The sequence below is a fragment of the Haliaeetus leucocephalus genome, unplaced genomic scaffold (assembly GCF_000737465.1).
Source record: "Haliaeetus leucocephalus isolate CR32 unplaced genomic scaffold, Haliaeetus_leucocephalus-4.0 Scaffold730, whole genome shotgun sequence".
NCBI lineage: Eukaryota > Metazoa > Chordata > Aves > Accipitriformes > Accipitridae > Haliaeetus > Haliaeetus leucocephalus.
The window spans coordinates 1344996-1372503 of record NW_010973166.1 but is presented as its reverse complement, the minus strand read 5'-3'; the positions used below and the strand labels follow the sequence as shown (position 1 = coordinate 1372503).

General features: G+C 39.6%; 1 protein-coding gene across 1 annotated transcript in view; it reads left to right on the top strand.

The window, feature by feature from the left end:
• Positions 1 to 27508, top strand: part of RASAL2 (RAS protein activator like 2) — a 187323-nt gene that overhangs the window by 116972 nt on the left and 42843 nt on the right. Inside the window, exon 5 of the mRNA XM_010580720.1 lies at positions 19352 to 19458. Coding sequence (XP_010579022.1) covers positions 19352 to 19458 — 107 coding nt within the window. The remainder of the gene's footprint in view (positions 1 to 19351; positions 19459 to 27508) is intronic.

Sequence of the window (27508 nt, the reverse complement as noted above, 5' to 3'; positions counted from 1 at the left end):
TGACCAGAAGCTTAAGAAGTCTTATGGTCAGTAGAATGTCATATACTGATCATGTTGAATCGCTTCCCAAAATACTTTGAAGCCATCTGTGTGGGTCTTACGCATTCTGATGGCACCAGAATGCTACAGACTGAATGATAAAACATTTAGTTCTCTCTCATCTGAAACTGTTTTTCTCAAGATTGTAGTTCTCTATTATCTATGTGATCATGTCTAGTCATAGAAGGCAAAAAAACCTGAACAAACCAACCGCCACCCAAACCCCAGCCCTCACTAAGTTGTTCTTTCATTTGTTTGCTTGTTGGAGATGTCATCCCAATAATTCTATCTAAATAAAAAAAATCATTCCTGGCTGTTTCCCTGCTCCAGCTGAGAGTATATGCCCAAGGAAAAACAGTAGGTCAGAAAGTAATAGGAGAGACCAACATGAGTGATGGTAGTACTCCAACAAAACTGCCTTAATCAATTAGTTTCGCTTGTATTTTTTTCTGAATTTGGGCAAAATTCAGCACTTGTGAAGACATGAGTTGTACAAACTATGTGGCCTGCAGGGTGAGCAAGAAAAATTGTTTTCCTTTTCCATGCCTGACTGCAGCATTCATGGGGAAGTGCTTTGCTGTCCCAATAGCAACTTGGAGGACAGCTTAGTGCAAGGTGTCCCCTTTCCCCAAAAACCTGCTTGTTTTCTCTTTCTAAGAATTCATAGCATGTAAGCATCTTGAAGTACAAAGGATTGAGCAGTTGAGTCCTCAAGGATAGTAATAACCTCTCAGATTGCTGACCCTTTGTACTGTACCCGTCCCTATCAGTTACATTACAAGCATTGGGAAGAATTATTTAAAAGATACTTTTTGCATGGTGTTCCAATATAATTTCTGATAAATCCATCATATGTTAAGTGCTTCTCCTTGTCTGTCTGTCTAATAATGCTCCTTTATAATGATTTAGAACAGATAAAATATGAAGGACCTGTAAGATCATCTGTAAAATAGCAGTGGTGCTGCACCTGAACTGCTTAAGCAAGACTTCTGCCTTTAGCTACATGGCAGGGAGGAGCGGGTGCTTCAGTTTACTCTCTGCCTGAAGTGTGGTTTCTGGGCAGTTACATTTTTCTTCTTGATACCTGGGAGACTTGGAAGTGCAGCCAGCAAAGCTTCCTTGCTTGGAAAGCTTTATTTTTCTAGGACTACTACAAGGTGATGTAGGTCTGGGGGATAGAAGGAAGGAAGCTGTCCTCCTTTTTTTTTTTTTTCCCCCCTTTTTTTTTGTCAGCAGATATGCGTATTTGGTTTTTGCTGTTTTCCTTCCAGTAGCTCTACAAAAATAGTGTTCTTTCTTCTTAACTTTTGTTTTGGTCATGTTTAACCTGTACTTATATTTGAAGTTTGCATTTCTTGGAAATTCTTGTTTAGGAAAACAGTGTGATGCTGATATCACTTGAGACACTGGCAATTTCAGTCCTCACAGTATCAAAGTTAAAAAAATCACTCCCCATTCCTCTTTCATACTGCTTTAAATGATGGAAGAGCTCTTGAATTTCTGGGCTGGATATTCAGATGTGTGAAGCAGGTGATGTAACTGGGCTTAGTGGGCAGGGGATCAGACCCTTAATGTTGATCTTTTTCATGTTCTTCATCCATTCTTGAAGGTTGGCACCTCTCGGGGATTCTTAATTTTTCTTTCAGTCTTAGCATTAAAGTAACATTTCTAATGCTAAATAACTTTAGAACTAACTTAACATTTCTAGCAAAGATGCTAGCTCCGAAATCCTCTTTTAAATTGAAGAGCTTGAGACTCAACTCATTTCAAGGTGTCACTCTCACAGTGTTACTGAGCAGGGGCTTCCCTATCAATCTTTGTGCTTGGCAAATCTGGGAAAGGTGTGGGGTTTGTTTTGTTTTTACAGCTCCATGTTTTCGGGATGTTTTTAGTCTGCTCTTTGTTTTGAACAGCCAATGTTTTTGGTCAGAGGGAAGAAGCATAGAAGGTATTCTTCATGAACACATTCTTGGGGAAAAAACTCATCGCATGAGTACCAGCATCAGAAATTAAGTAGACTTTACATACTGCTCATGAAATACATAGCTGGATGTATTCATACTTTAAGACAAGATGTCTGTTTACATGAGGCATATGGCTCACAGTTTGGAAAAGCACTCCAGAGTAGATGACTCTGTAAATAATGTCTTGGCCCTAATTTGGAATTAAATTAGCTTAATGTTTTTAGAGTAGTCATTAATAGATACTTACAAACTACCATACTGCTAGCAGCATAACTTAGCTGAATCCCTTGGCTATGCTGAGGATACCTGAAGTTGGATTGAGTACAAAAATGGAACTAAGTTGGTGTGGGAATGGGAAAAAAAACCCACACGGTTGCTTCATCAGTGAAGTACTGAAAATCCAGTAATTCTCTCCAGCAGAAATACTTGTATCAGAGCTCTTAGTGTTTCTCGTTAGGTCACTGCTTTGTAATGTTGGTGAAGTGTTTTTCCATGGGAAAGTGGACAACAGCAACAGAACAGTTTGACCTATAGTAGTAAAACATTCCTATTGCTAGTTCTTCTGATTTTTGGAACTGGCTTACTTGGGGTTAACGTGCCTAAGAACCAAAATCACAGTAATTTGCGTATTCTTCAGTTACATTAATTTTTTAAAGATCTTTTAAGACTGCATCTTTCTTGCTGTACATGAGCAGCATGATAGTTCCTTCTGTGCTTACCTCCTCGGCCTCTACATAGAACCAAGTTTCTTTCTTTATACAATGCTGGACATTCTCTGTGGTGTGGGTGCAGGCACATGTCTTGATCACTCTGTTGATCTTCAGCTGATGGTTTGACTCCCAGTCTTCCTGCTCTCCTCAAGCATCACTTTAATAATACATCCTGGAGGAAAAAAGTATAGGGATGTATAGTCTTAGACTCAGCAACACTTAATTATGTGGGCAGATACAGTCAGCAGCATGAAGGATTCACCTCCAACCCCTACAGCATTACAGTCTTGCATCAGTTTTGCCAGGAAAACACAGTACTGGGATCTAGAGAGGGAACTGGGGCAGATATCCTTCATAAAGAAAGCTTTATGTTGTTTATGTTGTGTTAGAATGTGCAAGAGGAAAATATTATGGAAAAACTGAAGATGTGTTTTAAAAGTAGTTTAAAATTCAGCTCTGTAGCAAGTAGCTTCATAGGCTTCTGACAGCTTTTTTTTCTTCAACCTGAAAAGCATGTCTATAATTCCAAGATATTGTCTATACTCAAAATAGTTCATATGCACCAAGGAAACACAATGTAATGGGAGGTCTCTTAAGACATAGCTTGCTATTATGGAGAAGATTTTGAAGCATTGATTAGATTCATATAGGCAGTTAGATGTATCTTTATGTCGCAAGGGAATTATAAGCCAACTTCTGTGCTGGTGTTCTTTGTGTCCAAGTAAACTGACTTAAGTGAATTTTGTCTGAGAGGCTTATGTATTTAGCCATTCTTGAAGTGTTTGTAGTAGGGACTTGCTGCTCAGTTTCCAAAAAGGTGAAGTATGAATAGCCAGCCAAGAGGCCAGATGATTTTGCTAGCAAGGCTCAGTGGGCATGGAAGAGCTTTATAAAGGCTAGCCCCTTTGGGTTTAGTTTAAATTTTCATTTCAGATGCTGACCTGTTTGTCTTCAATGCCCTGTCAAAACTAAGTGTGGAAGTAGCTTCCTGACTTTATTTAAAATGTTGCTTGTACAAGGGAGCTCTTGCTTGTATTACTATATACTAGAGAACTTCAAGGTTTGTTGTTTTTCTCACCTTCATTTTGAGCCTTTCTGTCCCTATTTATCTTTACAGGCTGTCAGCAAGCACAGATTTCACTGCCCCTGGATTCCTCACTGCTCCAGTAATTGTTATTTAGGAAATTCTTTGCTCTGCCTCCCTCCTGAGTAACCACTAGGTTAACGTCTCTGATCTCAGCTGGGTTTGGAAGGCTGGTGGTGTCCACTCTGGGAAGTAAGGGGAGCTATTACCCTGGTAAAAGATAATATTGCATCAGTGCTGTGGCATGTAGAGGTTGTCATCTTCAGCTGGATGAGAGCCGTTGAGAGTGAGTGCTAAAGATCACTGACTGAGCTAAAATCACTTTATTAAGCAATCTGAAAGGATAAAATACTAGGCGATATTGTGTATGTGTGGGCTTGTACTTCATCAGCGCTGTTTCACTTTCCACAACAGAATAGTCTGGCTTAAAGAGAGACCTGAGTGTCCATCAGGTTTTTTTCTAATAAAAAGGGCTTTCTGTGTACTTTGCCGTGCTCCAACAGGGCTATCCACATCATCTCATGTCTGACGTAAATTTGTTATTGATTTACATTGACACAGAATGATTCTGTTCTGCTGCTCGTAGCTTGTTCGTAGGATTGTGTCATGGTGTTACACGCTGGTTTTGCTTATGAAGCTTAAGCCAAAAAGTTATCCATGTCATAAAAGGATTGTGAATCCTTCCACCATGATTCCATAATACACAGTGAGTTACTCGGCCTTGTCCATCCAGATGGTCTTGAACTAGATTATAGCATGGTTTGAAGGCTGTTATATTGTAATACCGCTTCTCAGAGCAAAATTACTTTCATTCTAGATAGGCATTTAAAATGATTTAATGCAGGAAACAGAGCCTTTTGCATATATAATTGACATTTTTAGATGTCTGGGAAACTTATTTTCAAGCTAGCTTGCTTATTCTGTGCTATGGTATTGAATAGGATTGGAAAGTTATTAGTGCTTTGCATCTTTCTGGGGCAAAATGACTCAGATAAGTTTTCTTATTTCCTAATGGACAGGTGTAGAGATGAGTAGTTTTGTCTGGTACATGTGACATTGGTCCTGGAGTTAGAGAAGTGGATGTTTATTGTTTCTTGTGGATTAACTAGTGCTGCAACCTCAGCAAGCTATTTTATATGTCTCTGCCTGCCTGCTTTTTGTAAAAAAATTTGCCCTCTCCCTACCCATTGTGCCCCTGTTCTGATGGGAGCATTTAATTTTTCAAGTGTGCAAATATCCTGTCTTTATTCACTCCTAAATTAACTGTAAAACATTTTAATAAGAATGACTTGGGTGTACAATGTCTGATGTATATTGCTGTGAAGACATCATCTACTGACTATAGCAATATCCATCAATCAGTCCATCAGTCTGTCCCTAGTGCAAGAAAGATCCATTTTTCCTCTTCTTGTAAATGCCTCATGCAGAGAACATTAATACGTTATGATTTATAATACTACCGTGACTTTGTGCTTACAAAGCATCTGCATCAGAAGGCATCTGTGCTCTATTATTTGCATATATTATGAATTATCATTTCCTAAAATTCCTGTAGAAAAATCAGAGCACTCATGCTTCTGTGTAGTTTCAGTTATCAAGAATGCTAATTTTTAAATCCACAGGATGGCAAAGCTGCTTAGCTTCATAGGTTTCAAAATCATTACTGTAGGAGGGTGACATTTCTGACAACTACAGAAAGGAGCAGAAGCTCGTTCACTGATGGTAATGCAAAGAATTACCAGCTGGGGATGATACAAGTTTTAAACGATTAGTTTATATAAGAGGTTCCAAAACATAAGGGCTTGGTTTAATTTTCAGCCATGTGGACTCATCTGCTTTTGGAACTCTGGGGTGAGGGAGATGAACCCCAATACTTTGAAGGAGTTTTCTCATGTTTTCGCCTGCTATTCTGTATGGCTACCAGTGCTAATATTGGAGAGATTAGCTGCTTCTTGCTCCTGGTTTGGGGGGTTTTTTTATTACTACTTTGCTGATCTCTCCTACCTGTCTATATCTTTCCAGTATAGGATATTTTCACATTTTGCATACTTCCACTCTGGTCAATAGAGCAATTCGTATCTGTATTTGCATTGGTTCAACAAACTTTTTTCCAATGTAGGTAGGTCTCACAGCATGAAAATAAGTTAGTCATGTTTTGAATGTTCCTCTCCTGCTTATTTGCAGCTTATCTCAAAACCTGGCTGTCCTGGAAAATTTGGACAAGGCTTTTTGAAAGCTTTTGGTAAGCTCTAGAGCACAAGACCTGCTTTAAGATGGAGAAAGACAAATTTAAGAAGCTATTCACAGTGTTTCTTCTGCCTGTGGCAAGCTTTAGTGCGAGACTGGCACTACATCCCTCCTGCAGTTGTGGAGCAAGTTTAGTCTCTGGTTTTCTTGAACAGCAAAAGGTTTAAAAATAAAAATCATGTTACAGAGGAGTTCCAAGATGTTTTTGAAGTGATTGTTTGAAACTAGGTATTCAAAGGATGTGAACAGCAAGGACATTTCTGATACCAGAGTTTGATAATGGAGAGTATCAAAGCATACAAATGTCAACCAGTGCCCAGTGGTTGGGAGATAAGGCTGGATAAATTCATTCTTGGAACTAAGGACCAAATTGCTAAGAACGAGTAGAGTTAACCATTGGAACAGCTTACCAAGGGAACAGACTGGCTCTTTATGTCTTTGCAGTGTCTGTTTACAGTTGGATGTCCTTTTTTCTGGAAGACGTGTCTTTGTTCAACTAGAAATGGACAAGAGTCACTGGGTGATGTTCTAAAGGTGTTTCAAATCAGGTTAGATGATTGTAATCATTATTTCTACTTTTAAATTTTGATGGATTTGGTGTTTCTAAATGTCAGTGGTTGTTCTACATCTATCTATCACTTTAAATTTCCTGGATTTCTAATGAGGGTGTGTTCATGACTTTCTTACGAGGACTTTTCACTTCATGCTTTTTTTTTCTGATGCGTATCTCCACCTCCTGAGAGTCTATTGCAGGCAGGCTTCCTGCATGATATTGTGACCTGTTAAACCACGCAAAATAGTAGGGAAGTATTTATGCAGGTTTTTCCCCCCCACATTCTGTGTGTTGCCCCAGGAATGTTAATGCACAGGACAGGTCTGCATATGAAAAAATTTAATGCCCTTTCAGTTCCTAGTTACATCCTCCTGACTGAAGTCTTTGCCAGTACTGCCTCCATTTTTTACAAAGTTTTTAACATTCCCATATTTTAAATTACTACAATAAGCCAGTTTCATATGTGATATTTAATATACTTTCCCTGTTACCATGAAGATTATAAAACATTGAAAGGGATGAATAATGCTTAAATTATGATACAAGATGAGGCAGCTAGGGAGGAAAACAGGATCTGTACGCAATCTCTGCTCCTAGAAACGATGCAAAATTGGTAAGCATTCATGAGAAATCAATACTCTTAACTTTGTTTTCTCTAGAACCTATTATTTATGGAGTTGATCGTTAATATTGCAAATTAAACCAGTTTTTAATGGATGGACAGTCAGGTGGTTGTGGGCACAGTATTTGTTTCACAGAACACTAAAAGGTAGGAGGTGAAATTTTCGTTTCATATTGACCAACCAGATAGAAGAAAATAGCTAGCTAATCCTTTCTCTATTTTTTTTTTTTAATTCCATTCTTATTGCAAGTAGATTTACGTCATCAGTTTGCACAGTCTTACCTCAAAGAAGATCCTACTTGTAGGAGTTGGACAAAATGTGATCCTCCCACACACACAGTAAAATTTCTTGGAAAAGCTCATTTTTTGCATATTTGGGAAATGTACCTGATGTCTTTCTATCATTGGATTTTATATTATGTAGGAAATGTTTCTGGTTTTTTATCTCTCTTCATACTGGGGATGAAGGCATGTGCTTTTTCAGTGTGAACAGGAGGACTGCTCGGCTACGTCTTCCACTGTGGTACCTCACTCCTGAACTGTCTGTCCCATGTTCCCTCATTAATTGTGAATTCTGTATAGCATCTGCCCTGCTTGGCAGGTGTTTTATGAAAATGTCTGTCCTGCGCAAACAATACTTGCCACAGTTTGTCTTAGTAATTGGAATTTTCTTCCCTGCTGGGACTTGATAGCTCTTTTTTTCTTCATTTGTTGGTTGGTATCTAATTCTTCGCTTTACTGATCTAATGGCTTTTCGTTGTTGCTGTTTTGGCTTGGGTTTTAGTCAGTGGTCAGCAAGTGTCCTAGTTTGTAATAGGGATTGGCAACTGTATAAATCATTTAAAATAAAGACAGGTTCAGAAAATGGTGAACAAAAGGTGGCTGTCTCTTTAAAGAGTGCAGTTTGATCAGAGCATCAGCTCCATCCCCTGAGGACAAAGGCAATTTTGATTTGTGGGGCCCAGGAGTCCCTCACTTACCGGGATTCGTCTCTGCTCGTGCATGTGTAAACCTGTAAAATGCTCTTTTGTGTAGAATAAATCATACGCTATAAATCCTGTACAATTAAATGTGACCCTTCATAAAGTCACAATGACAAGTCTTCATTGCAAAGCTGTGCAGAGCAAGCTTGCTGTCTAGACAGAGCAGAATTATTTCCCATTTATCTTTTTGTTGTTGTTGTTGTTAAATAAATAACTGACCGTTACTGCCGATGACTTCTTTGAACCCCCAAGAACACTGCTCTCTCCTTACCTCTTCCTCATTTGCCCTGCTGCAGTCGAGGCTGAAGCCCAGCAGGGCTGTGACTGCTGCTTCGCGCTGATGAAGAGGAGCAGTTCCCCTCTGTCTAATGCTGCTGTTGGCAGTCAGAAGCAGATTCCATTATTGCCGATCAATGCCGCCGCCATGCAGGAGGAGGGGAGAGGGAGGGGTGGGAGCTTCCTATTCACAGATTGATCAACCTGCCATTGCATGAACAAAATCATTGTAAGAAAGGCTGGGATGCTGTTATAATAGCTGGAGCAGGAACGGGCTTGTAAACAGGGGAATGCAGGCTCTTCAGTAATGGGGAGGGTACTTAAATTGCCTCTAAGCTTGCTGTTTTTACTTTTAGCATAAAGCATAATACCTAAGCCTTCAAACAAAGCCAACAGTATAAGGAATGATAGGGATATACTACACTTAGCTGATGAGCTATTGTGCCGACTTATTTGAGCTTCTTCAGCACTGAGACCTATTTCATCTTTTTACTTAAACCGATTCTATCATAACCTGCTACCTCTTTTGGATTTTAAAACCTCGGTTTCCCCTGCTTCCCTTTTTTGCCTTCTTTCTGTTCCTGCTTGGACTGAAACCTGACACAAAGGGACAACAAGTACAGATCCCACTTACTGCTCCCACCCATGCCTGCTTTGTCAGTATGGGCTGTCAGATGTAGGGTTGAGAGAACAGGGCAGGATCACGCTCTCATGTTGTCAGTGTAGACAATAACTGGAGTACTGGAATCCCAAGACCATCAGCTCCTCCCCACCCTTCCTACCCTGCTTCGTTCACTTATTGTTTTCTGTATGGAAAAGTTTTCTGGCTGGAGAATGAGTCTTCTTTCTCCTGGTGATGTGGCCGAATGGCTGGATAGCAGCACAGAAGATGAGAAAAGCCTTCTCTCGTTTCTTGGTACGGTAGGGTACTAACTGTATTTTTTTACTTTTTTTTTTAACACTTTACTGGGAAGCCTTTACTACTTTCACTGGTGCTTAATTTCTTCAGTCCTTCAGTTACCTGACCTTATTTCTGTTTAAAAGCTTTTAAGTGGTATGCAATTGTTAGTTAAACTTGGTTACAATCTGTTTGAAATAGTTGCAAACACATTGGGCAAAGGTCAAGTCATAAATGGGCATGTGCCAAGCAGAAAATCGTTTCTGGACTAAACAATGTTACTTACTGGTCTGTTTTTCTTCTCTGTGCCATTTGACCAGCTGATCACTGTGTTCAGTGTACTTCCACTCATTTTTGTCAGCTTGCCTACAACTTAACTTCTCAACTCTGATGGCAGTAAGGTAAATCAGAGGAGACTGCTGAAAGTTTTTCTTCTTAAAAGAAATGTTTAGATGCATTCAGAATAAAAATTTCAGCTGTGGGATCAGTTACTTCTCTAGCCTAGAAATTAAATCTAGGAAGCACAATCAAACAATCCTGTGCTCTGTTTCTGGATACTTACACGTTAGTTTAATGCCATTCAGGTAGAAAATTGAAACTATTCTTTTATTTATAGGCCAGCATAAATACCAGTAAGGTTGAAAATGTTTTAAATGGAATTCAGACATAGAAGTTGATTATTGTTTTGTCTTTCCCTTTGAGCTGTTGCTATCTCAAACTGTTGTTATTTGGTTTTGTTCTTTTAATCCCATCTCCACAAATCATTCCATCTCTCTCCTTAATGGTTTCTGTTGTTCTCAGGATGCAGTCTGTTTTCTTCCTATTTTGATAATTTCTAGGTACTGAGTTGCTCAGACGGGCTGCTTGATACGTATGCCCCTTTTCCTTTCCATGGGCTATTTAAAATAATGTTTGTTGTAATATCTGCTATAATACACCCTCCCCCTCCCCCCCCCAAGGTACAATAGTCACCATTGTGGATCTTTGTCAGTCAAGTAGGTGACAGCCAATCCAGATACTATTTTTTCCCCAATTTTGTTGTCCTCCATTCAGACCACACGCAGGTACCTGGTGTGGCTGTGCTCTTTTCAGTAGATACAGTTTACACTAGTCTTTCTGTGGTAAGCAGTTCTTTTACTTAGCAAGTCCAGAACAGTACAGAATGTGGGAGGAAAGTAAGGGTCTCCCACAGAGTCTATTTTGATTTGCTCGCACTTCATCACTATGTGCTCTGGCCTTCTTTGGGAATATCACACCAGACGTGAACAAGGACAGGAGTATGCATGGGCTGGGCACTGGGGCTGCTCTTCAAGAGACTGAGATTTTACCCCCCTTACATGTATGCCTGCATTCACGTTTTGTTCCAAGACAAGAGATCCTCAAGATGTCTCCCAAATCTTACCCCAGAAACACCAGGAATTATTTATTCAGACTGGAGTCTGAAGGGTGTCACAAAGCTGAGCTATTTAAGGTAGCAGTTTTTGCCTCCAAGTACATATTTTTACTTAAATTATCTTTTTTCTTTTATCTTAAAGAGATACCAATTCCCAAATGGTGTCTTAACTCTGGGGCCATATTTCAGATTCAGTGACATCCCTTGGATGTCTACAGTACCTTGGGATTTTTTCTTTTTGTGTGACCATAACAATAATTTGTAATGCTTAGGGCAAAAATCCTGCCATAGTGAGCAAGAGGTACTGAAGCTTAGAGCCGCCTTCTGGCCCATTGAGAGGAGGAGGGAAGAGCTGTCGATCTTCGGTGCACCCAAGAGCCGGTCACTTGTGAGAATATCCCAATAACCAGAGCAAAGGATCGCTTTTTAGAGAATGGTTTGATTCACAGCCCTTTCGGAGAGAGTAAAAAGATCAGTTTTGAAAGCCATGGCTTAAGGCTGTTGTTTAATAATGAGGATAATAAATATTGATATCATAGTAATGTGTGTCTAAGTCATAAGCCTCTAAACAAATTACATTGCGGGAACAAGTTACCATGCATCAGCTGATCTGCGTTAATTGTCTGTGTGCAATCTCTCTGCAGCAAACACAAGGTAATTTGAATTAGCAGGGGCAGTCCAAGATCATTAGGAACTAACGAGGACATCAGCATCTCCAGGTCATGTGCAGTAGCTCCTTGTGTCTGCTTTTGTGTTGGCACAGTTGTCCAGGCAATTTGTATTGCTGTGCGTGGAGTCAACCGTTAAAAGAGGCTTTAGAAGCTGATGCATGAGGAGGTTAAAAAGGGGCAACTATTCCAAATTTTGTATGGCCATGCACATCATGTAGAGGATATGTTGAACAGTTTAGGGATGTGCATCTGTTACATTTCTGATTCACATTTGCAGACCTGGAGAATTCGTTCCTCCACCTCAAAGCGAATGCATCAGTCTAGTAACAGCTGATGTTGTACTCACTAAATGCCACATACAGTTTCCTCAGAACATTCTGCAAAAAGAAATTGTGAGAGTCAGTACTTGAAAGCCAAAAATTATTCTCTCCTATGATATTCTTGCCCTTTCGTCCAGCCTCCTCTGTGTATTCATCTGCTTTGCATGTTAGGTCTTGTCTTTCAGACTGTAAAGTCCTTTAGGAATCAATGACTTAAATGTCTTTTAAGTGACTTAAACTGTCATTTATGCACCTTCTGAACTGGGCACTGATTCAATTATACTTTTTTTATATGCCAGCACAACGCAAGTGCCTAACACCAACAGAATTACCTATCTGTAAATTAAAAAAATCTTTGATATTTACCTGGATCATCTTGCAAGACTTGGCTGACTGACTCAATCCCTACTAAAGCACAGTATCTTCTTTTAAAATCCCTGCTAATGGACTGGGAGAGGTTTTGATCATAATTGGTATCTAGCAGTTGTTTGATGATGGAGTTCTATAGCCAGTGAGCTTTGCAGAATTTCCTTTGTATTTCCCTTTCCAGGCTTGGTAACTTTTGTGTACTTCAGTACACTGTGACATGGTTGCATTCTCTCTGATGTGTATCTTCATGTGGCTTTTTCCCCCCTGTCTAGTTGTCTTGATAAATGTGGAAAAGCTATCACTGCAAATTTCAATTTTCTCCTTTAAGTTATACCTTCTAGAATTTGCATAATGTATTTTAGTCAGAACACGAACTTGGACTTCAGGACTTAGAAGAGATCAGGTTTTTTGAGTTTGCTTTTACCCTAAGCTTCTTACATAGGCATTTAATTCAATTTTTATGACTGTCTGTGAATTGGGCCCATGTCTGAATTCTCCCCAAGTGAGTAAAATGAGAGAGAATGCTTACTCCAAGATAAAACATTAACATTTCTATTTATTTTTATATGTGGCTTCCTATTTCATTACGAAATACTCATCTGAAAGATGCTGTTCAGACATTTCTCGTTGTTCCTTCTTACATATCTCCTAACACTTTCTATCTTTCTGCTTTTTATTACTGTCGCTAATTTTGTCAGCTGGTATGTATTTTCACCAAGGTAGAAGAAACCATGAGTAAATACTGACTGCACCCAAAGAGATCTCTTTCTCATTAGTGCTGTCACGTGAGCACTCTGAAACAACCCTAAAGAGATAATGAGACAGAAATAGTCTTTTCTGTCTTAACTAAGTTGTGAGTGCCATAATGTTACTGAATGTATATGCTGTACTGATACATCATAAACTGCCTTGGAGCATGTTGAATTTTTGTACTTGTTGAAATGCTTATTTATTTTTAAAAGGCTCTAAAAGTGGATTAGATGCTCCCTTTTCAATAGGCTCAACACAGTAGTTTATTTGGAATGAAAGTACTTGAATTAGCAGCCCATCTGAGTATTCCCACTTGATGAACATTCATTCATGCATATAAAACATTTTTTTTAAATTACATATATATATGTATGTTGGGGTTTAATTTTTTTTTTTAATATTTGCATATAGGAGGAGACCAAACCATCAGGGTGAAACAAGCACCTTCATTATTTATGCACTGTGGTAGGTGGCCAGCAACTCACAATGAAAATAGTTAATAAAAATGTAGCAGAGTAGAAGGGCAGTATCTCTGTTGTGGTTTGTTTTCAAGCACTACAAGCTAAAAGTTTTAGTGTACTGTCTTTGTAAACTAAGAAACAAGCTCTGTAGTTTCTGTTGTCCGTGAAACAAATCTTGAATCTCTGTTTGTCTCTGTAGTAAACCACTCAACTAGTAGTTACATCTATGAATAACATCTTCAAAAACTAGCTGCCAATGGCAAACCCGTAAGTGCTCCAACTATTCCAAGCTTAGATTTGAGCCTGTTATTTCTTTAAGTGTGTTTGTAAAAGAAATACTAAGTCACAAAAAGTCAAAGTGCTGCAGGTTTTTATTCTGTATTTCTTTTGTAGTTAATCCGTAAGAGTAATTGGCCTTTTGACAGAGTAGAAAATAGTGCTGAAGGAGGCCTTGAAATCCTTTAGTCCTTTCTAGTCCATTGCTACATCCCTAGTAGGGTCTCTTCTGTCTGTCTTCTTTGAGAGAAACACTTGTCTTTCCTGTTCTTATAAATGTTCGATAACTAAGATTTTTTTTCCTAACTCTTTCTTCAAGATACTCTTTTATTTTCACCCCCCTAGAATTTGGTTATTTATCTGGGGATAATTACTTTAGTATAAGTTTATTTTAAGAATAAATAATCACACAGAGGCCCATGAAGGGTTATTTTCTTAACGTACGTCTTCCCTCCTGACTCCTGTGTAGGGTTTATCACACTCTAATAGAGCCTTGTTTCAAGTTAAGACTGTAAACTCTTTGGGGCAGAAATGGTGCCTATTTGGTACTTAGTCTAGCCATGCTGCATTCTGGTAAGAGGCCTCTAGGCATTATCATATTTGAAATGTGCAATAACCTGTCCAGGCAGATGAATTTCTAAAATTGCATAGCTAAAAAGTAAATATTTAGATTGTTTGTCCACTGTGGTAACTATTGCTGCATGAATGCTACAACATTTAAAACAATGACAAATTTTGTTTAAAAAAATGGGGTATAGTATGTGTAGCTTATTGATCCTTCCTTCAGACAAGAGGCTAATTGCAGGATTGTTTGATTGTTCAGCTAATGCTCTGACCAGCAGCAATTACCATTTTCTCATGGGGAGTGCCAAGGCAGCTATATAAAGGGGGTGAAAATATTTGGGTGGGGTTTGGTTTTGTTTCAGCTGGGGATATTTTAATACAAGGGCACCTGAGAGGCAGTCTTTGGGAATGCTTGGTTCTGGATAGGTAATTGGTTGTATTGAACTGGGTTCGTATTTTGCAAATGCCTGTAATTAAGCTAGACTTGAGAGGCAGAATGAACTGATTCTTTTTATGAATCATATTCTCTATCCCCTCTAGTTGCAGACCGAGGTACCATCATATCAGGATGTGTGCAGACAAAATGAAAGGAAGTCCCAATCCCTGAAATCTTATTATAATCTCTTTCTTTTATTTTCCTAACCAGTAGGTAATATACACCAGCAGTCGCCCCCTTCCTAGTAAAGACAACACAACGATACCAAAGAAAGATATCTGGAAAATGAATTTGAGGATGGATTCCCCCCCACTCCCCCAACAGAATCTGTGTCCTGGGAAAGAAATATTAATTAGTTTTTTGCCAGTAGTATAATTTTTATTTTCAGTGGATGGTAAATGTAGCTTTTCACAAATCCAAATCTTTCTCACACATCACAGTAAAGGGTGTGGTGGCAGATAATTGGTTAGTGCTAAGCCATGTGTTGTTATAAACTGCTAAAAGTCACAACTGATGAAAAGCTGGTGTGCAGAATATGACCAAGCTGAGAACTTTATTATAGAAGTGTGGGACCTGCCAGCTTGGAGTAGATGGTCTGATCTGTTGTTCACTGTGACACAGACCAGTACCAGCCCCTTATGAGTAATGACAGGAGTTATGATTGCCAGCGTGCTTACCCCTTTTTTGCATCTCCAGGTAGGTCTTGGGGACTGCTTTACAGTCACCTCCTGGACTCCATAAGCAGGAACTCAGATCTGGAGATGTTCTTGCCAGTCCTGGGAGGACACATGCCGAGTCTGGAAGGTGCCGCAGTCTTGATGCAAGTTCCGCTGAAACTGTGCAGTACTTTCATTGCACTGCCCTTTGCAAAATCACGGACACCCCTGTAATCTTTGTTTCCGTGACCTTATTTGCAAGTTCAGTAACTTCATTCTTTTCACGCTAACCCCTGAGGATGTTTCTTTGTTCCTGATAGTTTACCCTGCCCCTCTCCAATCCATTTCTAATTCAGAAAAATGGAGATAGAGTAGCAAGCACTGTCCTGCAAAGCTGGGAGGTTTGTTTTATCTCTACTTCTCCCACCCTAAGAAAAAGCTCTTCACAGTAGAATACAAATTCCCACAACATCAAGGTTTCAGAATTCAAGTGGCCAGAGCACCCAGCAATAGGAAATTCAGATCAAGTCCGAGAGCCGCATCCTGACTGGAGGTCATTGAGGCTACGCCGCTGTGGCCAAGATGGTTGCCTTCAAAGGAGGTCAATCATCACCACTACTCATAGTAGTAAGTGGCACTTGTCTTACACAAACCTGCCTTCTGGCCAACAAAACAAGCTTTGGTGTTGCAGAGGGTAGAGTGGCGCAATATGAAGACGTAAAAAGAGACCTACCTTCATTGTATCCTTGGGCAGTTCCCTCTTCAGAGGCGTCTGCCATTGCTGAGTAATTGGCTCAGCTAATTTGTAACTGACTATTTCTATGTAGTGTGTAAATATTTGCGTAAATATTTATTTACATAAATATTACTGCATATCACCAATATATGAGGTGATAAATTAAAAGTGTCCCACAGGGATGTTTACAACTCATTTGTTTGATGGATTATTTTTTTAAGGTTGAAAGGGGAAAGATCTGTCTATCCTTTTTTTTTTTCTTTTTTTCCTCATTTTCTTTTCTTCCCAGAAATTGAGAGTAGATGAAAAGGGTTTCAGATTGTTTATCCATAGAAACAATGTGATTTATCTGTAGTGTTGGTCCCTGAGAGTGAGCAATGCAGAAAGCAGCTGTAATTTAATACTAAGCCGATGAGAGGTGCATCGATTTTTACAGCAGGTGAAGATTATGCAAGAGTAGCCTCTAGCATTACTTGTGGAGCAGGGGAGGGAACCGTCTCATTTTTTGCCTGGTGGTGACAGTATAGATTTTTTTACACAACTCAGCAAAAACACCGTTCTACGGGCATCATAGCAGGTTGCTTTAGCTTTTGATTTCCAGTTAACATATCTCGACAATTTTGCTATATCTAGGTCTTCTTTTTTGGCGACTGAGCATGTTGTTTATTTGCTCTTGTTTTTTTAGAAGGAGAAGAGAGGGAAAGGTAGTTTTATTTTTAGTTCATTGCAGGCACCTTGTGAATATTTCATTTTCCCTTTCCCATTTGGTACACTTCTGTGATGGTCTGAGAGTGGAAGAAACTCATTTTACCAGTGGAATCTCATTGTTTTATTTGCAGAGAACTTGAATTGCTGCTGGGTGGATGTCAGGGGAAGAGGGAAGGCAAGGAGAGACAGGCATGTTCCTTGTAGCTTTGCAACTCCATTTGGTTTAAACTTAAACTTTTTCCTAAACTGCCACTCCTGCAGAACCTATTGTTGAAAATAGTGGGGAATTCAGGCTCCTGTTTTCATTCATGACTCAGCAAAGTTAACAGACTGTGTTAAATTACTGAAGGAGCTTTGATGTGATTTCCTGTATGTGAGAAGTGGAGAAAGCCAAACCTATTACGTTACGCATTACTATTCAATGTAAAATAAAAGGTGCTCACTTTAGTCCCCAGTTGCAAGTGAATATATCACTCCCATTTGCTTTCATTACATTTACAGTGAGAACAGCAGAAGCAATCATTTAAATCCAATGTAATACAGCTCTCTTTGGGAGAGCAGTACTTACAGGTGCTGCAGAAAATAAGTTTCCCTTTGTAGAGGCTGGGGGAGGAGGCTGGCAGTATAAAAGAGCGCATCTTCAGATAAAACTAGCAACCTCTGCAAAGGCTCCTGCGATAGTGTGACTGACCATTACTCAAAAACCTTGGTCTAGCACTGCCCCTGCTCTAAGCACTGTGTTCTCTAAAGGTGCCCTGACAGGGACTTACCCTCCAGCACTGGAACAGGCGATGCCTCCTTAGCTGTAAGAGAAAGTGCCCGATGCTGCTCATCAGCTGAAGGAGAAATCTCCCCGAAAGTGGTATTGCTCTATCACAGTTATTGCAAGCTTTGACAGACCGTGATTTACTTGGTCGGTGCGAGCAGGGCTTGTGCATCGTCCTCATGGTTGGCAGCGAGCGGCTGTGCCCTGCCCATTTTCCAGTGGTAGCTACATTGTGTGTTTGACTTTGTTTGCCCAGTTCAGGAGGCTGTTCTCCCCCTTAGCAGTTCTTTCCTCACGACGGTTACGAGCAGATTGAGAGGCTGAATGTTAGCAGTTTGGTTTTTTAAAAGATAAATATCTACCGTGTGAGACACTAATACTGCAGGGTCCAGATTTCTTAGCCTCTCGTTCAATATGCTCCATTTTGTCATTCTTCAAGCATCCATGGGAGATACGTATTATAACTCTGGTGAAATCAAAATCCGGTATGCAAAGACATCACAAGTAATGTTATCCCTGAAGAAGGCTTTTCTCATTTTTTCTTCGGTTATTTTGAGGGAGACACTGCTCTCGTGGAACCAGCTGGCAGTCTATCTCTGTAAACCTTTTTTGCTGCTGTGAATCAGGATATAACAGTGAAATTTTCTGTAGCAGAGGGAAGCCGGCAGTTGGGCGTCTGTTAATAGCCTGAAAGTAACTAATGAGGATGTGCAGTTGGAGCGATTGATTGAATAGCTGCAGTCCTGTGTGTTTCTTTTTCGCTTGCTCGCTTGCTCTCTGCAGGCTGTGGGAAGGGAGGGGGAACGGAGAGATCCAGCTTTCTCTTAAGTGGAAGTAGCACGGATCCCCAGGGCCAGGCAGCCAGAAATGGAAGTTTAAGCTGCATCTGTCTCTTGAAAGGAAAACGGCAGCAGTCAAAATGTCACTATCTGGAGTCACGGCTTACTCCTTTTCTTTAAGATTTGGAAGATAACAATGGACTTTCTGCTAGGAAGTGATTTTTTCCCTCCCTGTGTTGGGGGATGTTTTGTGAAGCTGGATTCCTTTAAGTCTGGCAATTGAGCTGGAGATGGGCAGCAGTTGTGATAAAGGTATCTATATGTATGTATATCTAGCTTTATATAAAAATGCATATATGTACAGTATATGTGTGTTTGTGTAGAGATTTTTAATAGTGTGTATGCTTTATTATGCTATTATTCTAATATTTATACTAGAAAAAGATAAGTGCGTCTTTTATGAATATTTGTGCTCATCAGATCAGCCTGCATGGATTTAAGATGCCAAAGTCATATCTTAGTAAGGTCATATTGCAAGAATGAGGAGAAGTTGACCTATTTTTTTTTATCTGCAGAGATAAATGTGTCATATTACCTGGGCAGTTGATGAGTCTTCTGCTGGTTGCATGGTTTGAGCAAGTAGTGTGATCATATAAGACCGAACTTTGACCTTTCTCAAATTGTGTTCAGCTGTGACTAAAATTGAGCTTCCCTGTGTCTTGATTTTAGTTATCCGTTTAATTACTGCATTGCTTATGTAAAAAAAAAAAAAATTAAAAAAAAAAAAGTTCTCTGAATACTATCTCACAATCTAGTAATAGAGTACTAAATATGTTTGAGTATTGATCTTTACCAGCATTTTTTTATTTTTATTGCCTACAATCAAGTCAGATTCACAGCCTTGAATCTGTCAGTGGCAATGCCATTGTGATTTAGTAAGTAAATAAGATGTAGAAAAATAGGTGAGTGTAATTCAGCAGTTTAGTAATGCGCTTGAAACTTTGCTGAGGTGTCTGTCCTACAGAGCATAAAACCTGACTATTCCCCACCCCCCGGCATCCATTCACCTTCTTTTTCTTCTCTTCCTTAGAGGTCCCAGCAGAGAGATCTCCTCGCAGACGGAGCATCTCCGGGACCAGCACCTCTGAGAAAACCAACTCCATGGATGCTTCGAATACTTCTCCTTTCAAAGTGCCAGTAAGTGTGCCTTTCCTGCAAAGGAATTTTTCTCATTGAATAGGAAGAGGACATGAAAATATCACAGTGTACAACTAAGCTCGGGGCGGGGGTGGGGAGCATTGCTATCAACTGTCATGTATTATCTCTGGTAGATCCATAACTTGCTTATTTTCCTTGCCTTGATCTAAAGTTGCAAATAGTGAAACTTATCAGTGTTAATGTGGGCAGTGACCTATATAAATACTTTTGAAGTCGCCACCAGGGATTGCATTATGTATTCAATTTTGACTAGGAAAAAAGTTCGTTTAGGTTGGCGATAGCATGTTATTTTCCCTCATGCCACTGAAGTCCATAGAGAATTAAAATGACTTTATAGTTTATTCGGAAGCTGATGAAATTTCTGCAGGTGTGTTCATTGCTCTTTAGCTATTCACTTTTTGTCAAGAGTTTGGTTGGCTGTGAGTCTGCATGAGACATTTTCAGCTAGAGTCCAAATTTTCTTGTTTGTATCAGTCTTTGGTCAGTGCATCCAAGAGCACAAAGGCCTTTCTATTATTAGACTGAGGGCAAATGCTTCAAGTTAAAATGAGGTGCTCTGTAATTTTTTAACAATATTTGTTCATGTTTTAAAATGCCTAACTTTAATATTGCAAGTATTTTCATACCCCTCTATTTTTGGCAAGTAATCTGTCTACTTTAAAACCTGAGGAAAAACAAAAGAAGAATTATCTAGGGAACATCAAGTTTTTTGTATATTTCTCTATGGACATGAGTACCATTTTTGTACCTTGGTGTATATGTTCTTGCTTTGCTTTAGACAGCATGCATCCCTTTTAAGCACACTTCGTAGCTCACTTTAGATCCATATGTGTGTGAAACTTGGTTTTTTATTAAATCCTACATTGTGTCATTTTAAAAATAAACCTGTAAACTCATGATTTATTGGAATTGAAAAAGGGACCAAGGAAGCAGTGAATATACTGAGTATCCATACTTGGTCCCTTTTCAGAGTCATAGAATAATATAGATCGAAAGGGACCTCCGGAAGTCTCTGATCTATCCCCCTCTTCAAAGCTGGACCAGCTTATATCTGGTTGCTCAGGGCATTCTCCAGTCAGGTGCTGAAAACCTTGAAGGATGCATACTGCACAGCCTTGCTGGACAACCTGTTCTGATATTTGACTATCCTCATTGTGAAGAATATTTCTTTTGTAAAGGCTTTGTTGTCAGAACAAAACTTGAACTTCCAATGTCTATTGAAAGACCATGAATCACATTTTCCTCTAGTTCAAAAAATATCTGAAGTAGCAGTTAAAGCAGAATATATTGCTTAGCCTTGAGAAGAGAAAGCACTGAGGGAAATCTTAGCAATGTGTATAAATACCTGATGAAAGGAAATAAAGACTACGGAGCCAGGCTCTTTGGACAAGAGGCAGTGAGCACAAACTGAAATATAAGAAATTCCATTTAAACATAAGAAAAACCTTTTTTCACTGTGAGGATGATCAAGCACTGGAACAGGTTGGCTGGAGAGGTTGTGGAGTCTCCATCATTGATGATACATTCAAAAGCAGACTGGCCACACAGTCCTCAGCATCTTGCTCTAGTTTACCATGCTTTGAGCAGGAGGGTTGGACTACACAATCACCAGTGGTGCCTCCCCACCTCAGCTATTCTGTGATTCTCTGAACTATCCTTTATCACTTCAATGACCTGTTTTCTGGGTGGTCCTTGGGGAAAAAAGGGTCTTGGTCTAGTTGCATGTGAAGTTGTCACAAGAATATTCTGTTATGTCAAGTTCTGAGACTTTTATGCTGAACCCATGGTCCACACAGTTCCAGGAGGATTTCTGAACTCTGAGAGCTTTCAAAAGTCCTAGCTATTCTCATCTTCATTTATAAGAAATTCTCTGTCTTCTTTGTGTTCATCTACAAGTAATTGCCCTAGCCTTTATGTATACATGCATTGTCATAGTCTTCGTCTAACAGCTGCAAGCTCCATATCAGAAGTGTTTGATTACTATCTGTATTGTTTGTTTTATATGCCTCCTTTTTAGTTTGTTCCTAATTTTTGTACAGTTTTTTTTAATTGATCCTATCTTTTAAGTGATGTTTTGATGTTTGTCTAATTCTTCTCTAATAGTTCTCTAATACTTCTTAGCTCCAGCTCCCTTTCAAAACAAGAACATTGCAGAATGTTTCTCATTTCCCCTGGCAGGGTATTGGGCTTTTAGGACTCTGGCAAATAGGCTCAGGAAGCAATACATGGCTGCCTTTCTTGGGCATAAACCAGCAAAAAAACTAGAAGCTATTTGTGCCACATGTAGCTGGTATTATGCTTCTTTGTCTGCCTGGCCACCTGTATACCCAGGAGCATAATGCACCCTCCTGTCTTTCTCATAGGGACAAGGCTTCTGGCTTTGTAGGTTTTGCTCTGAATAGCCCATTTATATGCTGTTACTCCTTAGCAGGTTGTGGTGCAGGTGGGGGCTGAGATCATTCTGTTTTAAAACGTGCCAACTTCTGATCTCTTTAAAAGAGCAAGCTGCAATTAGAAGTCAGATTGCCTAAGAATACAGATGATCTCAAGCCAAAACTACTGAAATAAAATACCCTGTTAACTTTGCGGATTGGCACACATCTAATAGGTGGATGATAAGATGGGGAGGAATCATGTTTCTTCCTTTGATTTATATTAAGAATTTCCCAGCTCTCAGAAGTAGGTAAGATGACTTGGGCACCTTGTGGAAGTCTCAGATCAGTGGTCTGAGCTTCAAGTGAAGTAAGGGGTGCTTATAATGGCTTCAAATTTGTGCATGTGTGTGTGTGAGGTCATCTTTATTTGACAGGGAGTTATTGTACCTATAAAGGAGATTAATAATAAGAGAACTTGCGTTTTTGTTTTTCCAAACATTGACACCTACAGTATAGGTTGGAAGGTTATAGGTAGCTGCAGTGTAGTGCTGTCTCAGTTATTCTTTCCATGGACCTGACTCTGTGCCATACCTCTTCTACTCACTGCTAGGATTTCTAACATAAAGCAGCTTAAGGCAGGGGACAGCTTAACCTTCTTCCATACTGATGGAAAATTATGCTGAGACTTTCATAATAAGTTGCTTTTGCAGCTTTTTAAGTTTGCCTCTCAGAAAAGCTATTTAAAAGCTGTCTTCTCAATAGGACAGTGGCTTCCAGCATGTTCTGTGCAGTTTTTTTTTCCCTTCCAACACCAGGCAGTGGTACTCACTCAGAACAGGGCATCTGTTTTTTTAATACTGCTAATTGGCATTTGTTTAGCATCTGGAATTTTGATTCATAACAGCATAATGGCCTTTAAGCGAACATTTCCTTGACGAGACATTTTTTAAGTAGTCTTTTCAGTGGCAGTGGTCAATGAAGGATTTATTTTCAGGGGCTGACGTGTAAAGTTCAGGAAATTAGCCATTGTACCTCCTGCATGTGCACTGGAGGAAAAGACATATGTTTAAATTTACTATTGTGTGAAAAGTAGAATTTCAGTTCTTACAAACATACTTTTTCTCGGGACTAACCACTATATGGACCAGCATGTGCAACATGTTTGTTCTGCTTATCTCCCACCAAGGGGAATAAAGTGTATTCTGCTAATGCTGACATTGCACAGCACAAGGCATACATAGAGATAGGAGCTCTTGGTGCCTGTCCTTCCTTTTTCTTCCACATTTCCCCAAATATTCTTGTCTGCAGTTAAAACATTAGTCTACATTTATGTTCTGTTGTGTTATTGCCGTTTGACAATTTCCAAGCATATCTGGGAGGAATATTGAGAGAGAACAGAAGGGCACAAAAGGTAGGAAAATTGAGATGAGGAAGCGTGTGTCTTCTCACATATAGACAGATGTGTGCTGTTTATAGATACGCATATATAGGAAAAGTCATATTTTTAATAATGAATATTATTTGACTGAACAAATAGGAAGGCATACGGAACTGGCTAGAAGTAGGCATCGTGACGCATAGGTGGGCGAGAAACCAGCTTTTCCCTTCCCACACACACTATGTCCTGGCAGAGTGTCTCAGTCTCAGTGCATCCCGTTCCCTACTGTTGCACTGTTGAGCCCCAGCAGCACTGCCGCAACTGACCATATTCTCTCATTGCTCTGGCATTGGAATTGAGGGACCAGGGCAAATATGAGATTATCAAAATCTTCAAACCTCCTGCAGTGGCAGGGTAGAGAGGAATTGCTAATCCACTCTTCAGACTCGCATTGTGCTCTCTAATTTTTGCTTCTTTGGGGTAGGGTTGTTAGTGAGTTGTTATTACAAATAATATATGATTCATCCATGTCTTCTGGCTATTAGGAAAAAAGGCAAGAAAGAGGCGAAGAAACAAGTGCAAATGAGATAGGAAAGCCAGAACACAATCTTTGAACTAAATAAAATTATTTTTATAGGAACCCTGTGCGCATGTGATGGGAAGACTGATACTTACAGATTGCCTGCCTTGGTTTGTTTCTAGTCAAGAGTATAATTGGATCTATAGAAATACTGTCTGCCTCTTTGCTCTTTAAGAGTACTGCTAAATGGAACAGAAGACAATGCAGCCAGCCTAAGTGAAGGTCACAGCTTGATGAGATCTCACGGCTGCCCAGCCTCATCTTTTATGCAGTCAGCAAGATTGTTGCTTCTCCAGAGCACAGCTCCACTACCGTCATGCTGCCAGGTTAGAACAAGTCTGATCTTTTCTGGCCATGTGACCTGATGGCATACAAGTACATCTTTTTAATTCTGCGTCAGCGCCAATGCAGAGATGGAATTGTTGATTTACCTTAGTGTGAGGCATCGCGGCATCCTTCATGAAAAACTGGCTGTGCTCAAATCTGTCCTCCCTGTTGTAAGATTAACATTTTTCCTTCCACTTTCCACTCTTTTCTTACCGTAACACATTTGAATCTGCTTTCATTTTTTATCATTTGCCTGTGATGTGATGGCTTAGGTATGCTGGCTATTATTCTGCAGATGTTGCTGGAAGGCATAAATGGGTGATTTGCTATCTCTAGGTTGCTCACCAAGTTCTCATCCATATCTTTATTCTGGCGTAATACTGTTCATAGGCTCTATAACCTTCACAATATCTTTCTGCCAAAGTGGATTTGTTCATTGCATCAAACTTCAACATTGAGTCAGATGATGGATATATCCAGTCTGTGACACTGTCTGGTGGACCTCGAACAGCAGGAACATTTTTCTCATGTTTGGTGTAAACTTGACTTTATCTAATTCCCCTGCAATTAACGTAGGGGAACTATGAATTCATATAGCTATAAACACTGGTCACATTCCAGTCGTCCTTCGTTTAATAGTGTTTAAGTGTGCACCAACTCATTCTATTCTTTACCTCCAAACCATGGCTTAGTCAAGTCATGCAGAATTTAATTAGTGCATCCTCTGCAAATCAGTCTTTCTGGCCCTTTTATCACTTTTCTTGCTCCTCTGTTTTTAATTCCTTTCAATTGATTCTCCAAATTCTGGTACTAAAGTTCACAGGAATGTGTGTTATCAGTTTCTAATTGCTCACAACCCTTTGTGTTACTTCTCTGTCCTCCCTGGCCCTCGCTTCACCTCCTAATTTAATATAGCTCAGTGTAATTAATGTGCTGTTTAACTTTTCTTCCAGATCATTAACAAAGATGTTAAACAGAAGCAGTCATGCCACTATCCCCACCACATCCCATTGGACCCTTTCTTCTACCTTGATACCTCATCACTTGTCATAACCACTCTTTTTAGATATTCCTGCAGCCAGTTCTCAGGTTTGTGTTACTAGCTTTGACAAAGCTCATTTCCATTAATTTTTCTAATTAGTATGTATGTTGTATTATCAAAAGGTATTCTGAAGTGTTGGGCTGCTTACTGGCTGTGTGCCAGGGGCCTAAAGAGCCAGGGTCACAAAAATTACTGCCTCCTTCCTGACGTGAGGGAAAGACAAAAATGCAGCTTCTCGAATCGTGGTGAGGTAGGCTGGAGGCCATCACTTCTCCACATACTTCACTGGCTGCAGCCGATAACTCTTGTTTCATTAAACGCTCTGATAGACTTGGGTGACCTGTTTCTTATTTATTGTTTATCACTGTTGTTTTGTTGTTCTCTAGATAGACTTCCGACCTTAATTCCTGGATAGGGCCTTTTAAGGATGCTCTTGTGCTAGTGCCTGATGTGGACAGCTCCCATGAAGGCAGCCAGGCTCTGCTCCCAGTTGCATCCATGCTAAACACCTTGCTGAACTGGGATCTGAAAAGCTGATGTAGCTGTCCCCAGCTATTGGGTAGCTCTTGTTTCTTCATGAATTTTTTAGTATGATTCCCAGTGACTTGGAAATTTGATTCTGTTAGTACTTTTGACTGCATATCACGCAAAGTACATGCCATCTTATGATACATTTTATTAATAGATGTATTATGAATGTATCCCTCTTGTGGGATCCTCTCCATTTCCTTGGTTTTATTATTATTGTTCTTAAACTTGTTCATCCTATTCTGCACCCCTCCTGTGACTGTAGACAATTTTTCATTGGAAAGTTGAAATTGTTATCTGGCCAAATCTGCAGTGCTGTCCCATCAGGGGAAAAATATCTTCCTGATCCTTGCTGTTGATCAGCTTGTGTCCTCAAGCATGATAATTGCTCACTCTTGTTATTTTTAAACCTGACTAATGCAGCTACATATGTTATTCTTCCTTATATAAACACATAATCCTTTTTTAATCTTGCTGAAAAAATTTGTCTGTATAATATCTTATGGTAGAGAATTCTACGGGTTGATTTATAGATAGCATTAGAAAAGGTCTCCTGGCAATCAGTTAAATGTGCTGCCTCTCATGTTAAATTGCCCCTTGGTTTTCTTATGTAACAGCGTGCATGAGGAGCTTAGTTAATTTCCATTCTATTTGTTTTATACATCTATAATCCCTTCTTGCTTTTGTTTCTAAAATAAATAGTTAGTCTTTAAAACATATCATTTGTAAATCCCCCTCTTGTCTGCCTTTAATCAGTTTATACTTCTGGAGTTTAGTTTTGTTCTAGTTTTCTTGCTGAGATGAGAAGATCAGAAGAGAGTGGTGCATTAGTGCGAAAGCTATGGCAGATTTACATAATACCACTTTACTTTTATTGTGCTTTATCCTTTGTTTATACATTCAAACATGCTTTTTATTGTTCTCCGCCTGTGCACAAACCACCTCTTCAGTGACACAGTGCCAAGCTTTATGGATGAGTGGATGGTGGAATCTGACTGTTGGAAGTCACTGTCTTGTTCTTTATATTACCACCAAGATGTATGTAGAGTTGTTATCATCTGCTTTTCTACTGTGTGAGTAGCTGAGAGCCTTTTCAAAGGTAGTCACTGCTAATATTTTAGTAATGAGTGTTACTGGGCTCATAAGCAAATTTCTCCATCTCCTTGCTAGTTATACTGGCGCTTTGCTGTTGTTCTACAGGGGATAGTAAACTTCACCATGTTTGCTCCTAAACCCTGGAACTTCCTGCTAGTTGTATCTTTCCATTTTACAACGTGGCTATCTTCCCCTGCTTCTTTGCTTCCCATAGCTTTACAGTGTTACTGGCACAGGAGAGCATTTTCACTTGGCTGTGATTTTTTTTTTCTCCTTGATAGCTGCTTGTGAGCAGCTTAAGAAATAAAATCCTTCATGTGCTAACAACGCACAGTAGTTGGGAAGCAGTTCTGCTGTCGTCCATAGTCACTTGAGTGTTATCTTTGTATCCATCCAATCCTTCCCCTCAGATGCAACAAGTCTCATCGCTCTGTAAATGAAGTTACCCACCTGCTGTTATTAATAATGCATTAGTGCTCCTCATCGAGAATTATAAATGTTCAAGATGCATTGCAAGCCTCCAAAAGGCAATGTGTTTGTCCCCAGAAACACCTAATGTAGGTAACGGTCCTGCAAACCACAGCACTGCATATAAGATGAACCTTTATTGTCACCCATTTTACCGTGGTTTTGGGGCTTTGAAACTTCCACTAATACTGTTGTATTCTATTGATGGGTAATTCATGTTATATATAGTTTTATTA